This window comes from Buceros rhinoceros, unplaced genomic scaffold (assembly GCF_000710305.1).
Source record: "Buceros rhinoceros silvestris isolate BGI_N320 unplaced genomic scaffold, ASM71030v1 scaffold17385, whole genome shotgun sequence".
Taxonomy (NCBI): Eukaryota; Metazoa; Chordata; class Aves; order Bucerotiformes; family Bucerotidae; genus Buceros; species Buceros rhinoceros.
This window is the reverse complement of record NW_010412519.1, coordinates 6151-13310: the sequence shown is the minus strand read 5'-3', so window position 1 is coordinate 13310 and position 7160 is coordinate 6151. Positions and strand designations below refer to the sequence as shown.

The 7160-nt window shown below is 46.9% G+C and overlaps 1 protein-coding gene across 1 annotated transcript in view; it reads right to left on the bottom strand.

Moving 5' to 3' along the window:
- The window catches only part of LOC104493713 (neurotrypsin-like), a 15798-nt gene extending 9160 nt beyond the window's left edge, over positions 1-6638 (bottom strand). The window contains exons 1-5 of the mRNA XM_010136442.1: positions 6567-6638; positions 4418-4463; positions 2806-3042; positions 1362-1485; positions 467-643 (exon numbers count right to left, since the gene is read on the bottom strand). Of these exons, the coding sequence (XP_010134744.1) occupies positions 467-643; positions 1362-1485; positions 2806-3042; positions 4418-4463; positions 6567-6638 (656 nt within the window). The remainder of the gene's footprint in view (positions 1-466; positions 644-1361; positions 1486-2805; positions 3043-4417; positions 4464-6566) is intronic.
- Between the last annotated feature and the right edge of the window lie 522 nt (positions 6639-7160).

Sequence of the window (7160 nt, the reverse complement as noted above, 5' to 3'; positions counted from 1 at the left end):
AGAAAGCACAACAGAATGAGACAAAGCCCATCCAGCAGTTCAGGGTGTAGAACCATTCCCCAGCCAGAGGAGCTCCTGGGATGCTCTCATCCCACCCTACCACATCCTTCCCTCTAGACCTCACAGAAACATGCGTGATTGCAGTCCACAGTACAGGGTACTGCTGGTCCAGGAACGGCTCTTCAGCTGGCTGCTACGGTGACTAGAACTTTGCTGCCTGCAGACAAACACCTGGTTTGATAAAAAGGGGATGTGGTCATACACAACAGCCATCTTTCAGACTGTAGAAGTATGCCTGCTACTTCTGGGGATTGGGAAAGGATGGATAATTTTTCACTGAAAGGAAGATCACCACCTGTATAGCAGGTGAAATAAGAACATGCTCCTATGATTTGCTCTCCACGGCTTCATGACATTAGATTTTACATCTTATTACCAACACTGATGCAAGAAACAGGGAGACTTACCTTCTGGAGGGACACAGGTTACCATGGCACTCCCCTGGTTACAAGCTCCTGACGTAGCTTCCCGATAGCCACACTGCAGCAGCGCTTTCTCATCCCCATGGCAGTTTGCTGACTGCAGGTGCAGGGGAACAGGCCACAGTCCGGGATGACTCTTCTTCCCAGCTGTGCCGATCTCGCTGGTACAAAGAACGCAACAAAGCAATGGAACAGCCATAGCACTGCTTGACTCACAAGTTCCCTTCAGTTTTTGCGACTCCTCAGTCCAGTTGTGCCATTTTACAACCCAGTGAGCCCAGCTGACTGGGAGTGCGTAACGGGGTGGCCATTGAGAATCCAATAGGAAAACACAAGCAAGTGCCAAGCAGTTCCCACCACCTAACCCATTTTGTGTTCCTACTTAGTCCAGAGGAGTTGGTCTGGTCAGAAATGGCACCCTTGTTTGAGAGTGATGAACGAACTCATCAACAGACTCAAACATCCTGAATCACCCTCTTCCCTCTGCGTGGATCGTATCTCCTTGCTGTTTGGAAGTGTGAAGATCCAAATCACAGATTCACAAGAGGATTCATGCTCTCTAAATTTGTGTTGGATCACTAGGGTAACTCCAGCTGGTAATACTAAAAAGGGGATACGATCTCACAGCTCGCTCATCATAGACCGGAGCACCAAGCAGAAACTACTGTTTGAAAAAATTCTTGCAAATGCTGATTGAGGTTGGGCATAGCCACAGAAAGAAAACAATATGAAAGGACCCTGGTAAGTGGGAAATGAGCCCAAGAAACCAACTCCTCTCCCCCAGCCAACACACTATGCTGGAGGGACAGCAATGACAGAGGCTGTTCTTTCAAAGGTCACATGAGCACGTAACTTTCGCATTCAGACTGAGGTTCCCACCTGAGACCTAGTTGCCTGCAGACAACACTGGCATCCCAGTCAGCCCAGTGGTCAGCACAGATGGTGCCCCAGAGTCCATTGAAGTACAGCTCCACAGTACTATCTTCAGCCAACCGCACAGCACCTTCCAAACGAAAGGAAAGAAAAACAACAAAGCTGCTCTCTTCCGATGGAGGTTTCAGACCAGCATGTCTTAGACTGGCACATAGCTGAGCTGAACTGCACTTGGCTTCTCTCACCCTGTTTTGCTGGTGCTGTCACTGAAGTGACTTGTATGAAAGCGTGGCACCTTCCTGGGTCCAGTAAAAGCTGCTCGGGAAGATGGCTGGTGCTATCTATGTTCTTTTCAAAGCCATGGTAATAACAGCAGGAAACTTGGCTTCTGCACAGCTCCTGGATTATCTTTCTCTGAAATGGGGCTGATTTTACACGTTGCCTTGAAAAGGTGTATGGAAATGGAAGGGCTCTAATTCCTTCTGACACTCCACTGATTTTCCATCAACCACCTCACCTATGAGAGTCACTGTTGCTACAGCTAGATGTTCAGTAACAGCAGGTGAAACCTCTTTGATTTCTCTAAGAAAAGCAAGTGCCAATGTAAACACCCTTCCAATCTCCACTGCACCACAAATATCTACCACTGTTTCGAAAGCACATCTCCTTGTTCAGTTATGCATTGGGAGAAAGATGCACCTTCTGCTGCAGTAGCTCAGTGCAGGCACGCAGCACAACTACATCTGCATCCTTCACTTTGATGAAGCCATCTTTGAAAGTGCTTCCACTGGCAAGGGAAAAGACTCTGTCATTTAATGTATTAAACTGGTACTTCATCTGTTCTGCAAAATGTGGGAAAAGCAAGGAAGGTCAGGAAACAGAAGGACAAACAAAACATTTTAAAGAATGCGGTGCTGGAGTCAGTGCACTGACAGAGCTCAGCTCCCTCGCACACCTCAGAGTAAGCAGCAGACCTTGTGTCAGCACTGTGAGGAATTTTAAAGCAAGACTGTGTCCTACCTTACCACAGATTTTTCCTAATTATATTTGAACTGCTACACTTTAACAGGGAGAGCTTTGGTATGGACACTTAAGGAGCAGGAGTGGGTTGTTTTCCACATAACTTAACCGTTTTCAAAGTAGCATAAGTTAACAGTATAAAAAAAAACCAACAAAAAAAAGACCTTTCCTTGTATGAGAATAAAAACATCTATACAGGGCATTATGGCCACAGCAGCTTAAATCCACCCCCTACTATGTACAGACGTTCTTCTCCCACACAGGCTAGCCTCTAGTCCTAATGATTTTGACAATTTGGGACAGTTAATGTACTGTTCTTCTTTCATAGCGTGTCCCACCTGCTGCTTGCAAGTCTTTGCAGCACACATTTCTGGCCTGAGTTCACCAAGACAGTGCAGCTGGGTACTGGCCAGGAGACAGCAGCCCTTACCTTGGTTACAGTCGCAGTTAGCCCAGCCAATGGCCCCTGACACAAGCCGGTAGAAGCACCAGGGTGTAGTTCCCCCGTCCGGGTTCCTGCAGTGGTTGTGGTCACCCAAGCCACGGTCTGGGTACTGCTGAACATAATCGGGGAACTCTGCCCAGTTGAGACACTCTGCCCCGGCCTCAGTGACCGCCAGTGAGCCATTGTAATATCCAAGAGGTCCAACACCACACACGCTGGACACTGGGCACAGGAAGGGAGCTGTTAGCATCACCTAAGGCATCACACACTGAGGCTCAGACACTGTGGGACATACCACCTGATCTCCCGAAACACCTCCCACGTCTGCAGTCCTGATGGCTACTCGCTTGATTTCAATTCTATCATTCTTCAAGGCAGCTGCTCAAAGAATGTATATAAAATGCACTATCTAAAAATCAAATTCATCTGTAAGTCATGAACTGCCAGACAGACCTTTGAAATGTGTTAACTCTGGGCTCAAACACAGACAATTTGAACCCATTCCCGTTACTGTTGATTTCAGTACATGTATTCACTTACTCTGGAGCAGCACTTGAGCCTGGCCTACACTCCTCCAAATCCTTCCCCGCCTGCTTTGGCACCTGAATAAGATACTCACAGATTTGATCCTAGGCTCTTTAGAAGATGAATTGCCTGTCTATGTTGGTTGAAACTGAGAAGAGTTTAAAATTAGCTATAATTTCATTCTATGAAGCAGGAAGGTGGGGAATGACATTGTATTTTATTGTACGTATGTTCCTGATACACATTAGCATGAACTTGTATAGGAAGGGAAAGGGAACCTATCTGGGGGGGAAGTGCAGGTGCCAATGTTCCAGACCACTGCCCATGTGAAATATCTCATTAAAAGAAACCCCAACAATTAATTTAATATGGTTTTAACAAAAGAAGAAAACCCTCCATTCATGATCCTGAAATATGAAGGAGGGAAACCAGAAGCAGATTCCATGCGAGGGTGGGCTTTTTAGAGTCCATAACACGGGAAAAGCAGACTCAGAAAGGGCTAACAGTTATAGCTCTGTTCACTGAATAATAAAAAGAAGCCGACACTTTCAGAAAACTCTTCTGCAACGAATACACATAGGGCAAACAGCAAGGGTACAAAGAAACTTTGCCTCATGCCATTTGCCTTCTAGCCACTGCCAAGCCCAGAGGCGGAAGTAACAGCTGAAGGTTAATCACAAAGTACAAAAAATGAGAAGCAATAAGAGGTGGGTGCCTGAAAAACACACTGCGTGCTTTGCATCAGCTGGGACCCCCAGAGGGGGATGTATGAGAATTCAGTAGTTATTAGAGCAGAGGAAAGGTGAGCATGCAAAACAGACTGATGCAGAGAAAGTGCTGAAAGGAAAAGGACATGTGGGAGGAGTAGGGTATTAGACATGAAGAAAAAAGAGCGGTCTGGCCATTTTGGGGAAGGAGATAAACAGACATTGAGGCGGGAGAAAAGATTGAAGAAGGGACGGAAAGAAAGGAAGAATGCCAGGTAGCAGTGGTTCATCGTACCTACGGTCTCAGATCACCACTGCAGGAAAGAATCTGCCTGATGACTGAATTATTAACTTCTTGTTCTTACCTGCACTCTGCAAATGGTTTTGGTTGGGCTGGGATCCCAGGAAAGCCTGGGAAAAGAAACAGAGCAAAAGCAGAGAGATGATTATCTGATGAAATAAACATGGGCATGTCCTAAAAGCAACTCAGCCTTTTGCTGCTTTAGGCAAACACAGCCTAGTAACCAGCCTCTTCCCCACTCTCCCCATTGCTCCTTTTCGAATCCAATCACAGCTCTGCCCACTAAGAGCAAAATGAATAATTACTGGCCTGCAGAGATTTATCCTTGATCTAAGCACTACATTACAGCGCTCTGCTTGTTCTTTTCCAATAGAATTGGAAGCCTGGATGAGATGCCTATGGAAAGAAAAGCTAGAAAAAACCCCACTGTTGCCAGTAAGAAAAATAATGATTAACCATTCACTCTCTCTCTGTTTATAGGGCAAGCCATCTATGGCCACAGCAACAAACAGAGATGTAACCACCTGATGGGATGATGCCCCTGGGGATCCCTGTTAAAATAGTAATAAACATACACGTACAAAGTAGGAAACACCTAAAGAAGAAAATCCAGCAAGGGTTTTTGAGGATTTTGGTTTTAATGTAAGAATGTGATATAGCCTGTGGTATTATTATTCAAATGGTGGTAAACAGCTAAGCTAAGAACAAGAAATATGAAACGAAGTCCTCAGAATTCCAGCAATCTGTCCAGCCCCAAAACTGCATTTCCTCCCACAGGCAGTGTTTTTGGTGGTTATAACTTGACTGCTGGCTGAGAGATAGGGATCTCCACCCAAGACCATCACACAGTGTGCAGGCAGGTGGCAAGACCTTCACAGACCCAGAGTGAAAAGAAGAAACTGTACATGCTTCTGCTAGCTCCTTATAGTTTAATTAGTTTCTAAATACTTTTAAATGAACATTTCTAATACTTGTGTATGAACAAGGAGTTGTAATTCACAGAGCAGAGGTGTGCATGTAAAGAATCCTAGATACTGGAAATGGGTCTGGTTTTCTTCAAAATGCAGTAATTTTAGTTCTCTCAGCCTCACTTCTCCCTGGAAAAGGGGAAGAGTAAAAGTTGCAATTAAGCCAAATCCACCTCTGGAATAAGCAGAGATAGTTCCCATAGATACCTGACAAGAATGACAGATGTCATTTTCAAATCAAGCTTATAAATATGGTCCAGCAGGTGTTGACAACCATGCCGAGCTCCAGGATCACCCTCCACAAGTCAGAATGTGACACTGCCTATTGAACTCCTGACATTGTTCAGAAACAGCAGATCAGGTCTCAGGTGCGTATGCACAAGGGGATGAGCAGATAGATAAGAGAACATTTAACGAAAGCCCCTTTTCAGTCAAAAATCCATCTACCTTCATGTATCAGGCTGTTACAAGCTCACATAATGGTCTGTGAGCCAACAATGCTGCAGGACTTACCTGCCGATCTCAAAGCTCTTTGCAAAGAGAGGAAAGTGAGCTAAGCTACACTTCGTGACTCCACCAAACAGGTGACTGAGCCACAGTCCAAGTCCCCCAACTCCCAGCTTTTAGTGTGCACTCGCACACACGCATAAGCCTGCAGGTAATAGAGAGATGGGCTGGACTAGTAACAGGCTCTATAAGAAAGGCTAAACCTGCTCGTCTTGGAGACGGACCATGAATGAAAGAACTGCAGTCCAAGTAATATGCTTCCCTCCTAATGAAAGATTAGTTGCTGCCAGTTCCCATAGCAGCTTCCAAAATCCCCCGACACTGACCATCACCACCACCAAATTTTAGTACAAACAGCCTGTGCTGCAGTCACTGCCCCAGGTCCGTGTGGCTATAAATCATCTGTCCACAACAGCAGTAGGGGTAATCAGTCAATCAGCAAAGAACATAAACAAAAGCTCTCTCCTGCCAGGGCCACTGCAACGCCTGAGAAACATAGGAAACCTGAGCCAAGCATCTGCAAGCCTTTGTGCATCCTGCTTTCCTACCTTGTGTCCTTTTCTGAATCTCATATGCACAGTGAGAAAAACCCCTCCCTGAGCCCCCAGCCTTTCCCAGAGACCACAGCTGCCTAGACACTCTGGAAAACATATTCAAGTAATAACAAATCCACTTACACTGAGGATATTAAAAGAGCCGTATGACTTCTTACAAGGAGATAGGAAAACCATTTCTTACCTCCACACATCTGAGACAGAATAACAGACTCGAGAGCTCTAGCAGGAGCCCAGGTACTTTAGGGATCGCCATCCCTCGTGTACAAAGTGAGAAGAAGCTTCTTCAAGCATCACATTCTCGTTTAGCTGCCAGGCTCAGCTGCTGCCTCCTCGCCGGGCGCTGCCGCTGGGTTTCCCGGGGAGCAGGGCACTAGCTGCTCCGCTCCGGAGGGACCGGGATGCCTCTTCCATTCCTGTGCAGGGACAGGGATGTAAGGGAAGGAATCAAAGTTCCCAGCAGCATCCTAGATTTTCACTTTCTCATCCCTCTCCTCACGTCTTCTTGATTCTTCTCTTCAGCAAGGGGAAGAAGAGGGGAGAGAAATAAGGGAGGGGAACATGCCCCAGAATTTCTCTAGCACCCTTAAAAACAGGAGAAGGCGCAGGCGGGTGGGGCGCAGCCCTCAGCCCGCTCCCGCACGCCGCTGTCCCTCCTCCTCGCCAGCCTCGCCCCGCTCTAGGTACGCGCTTCTCCCCAGAGCCAGCCTCCGCCTCCCCGCCCCTGCCGGCGCTGCGGCTGGGCCCGCCGCTATCTCCCCGTCCGCACAGCCTCCCT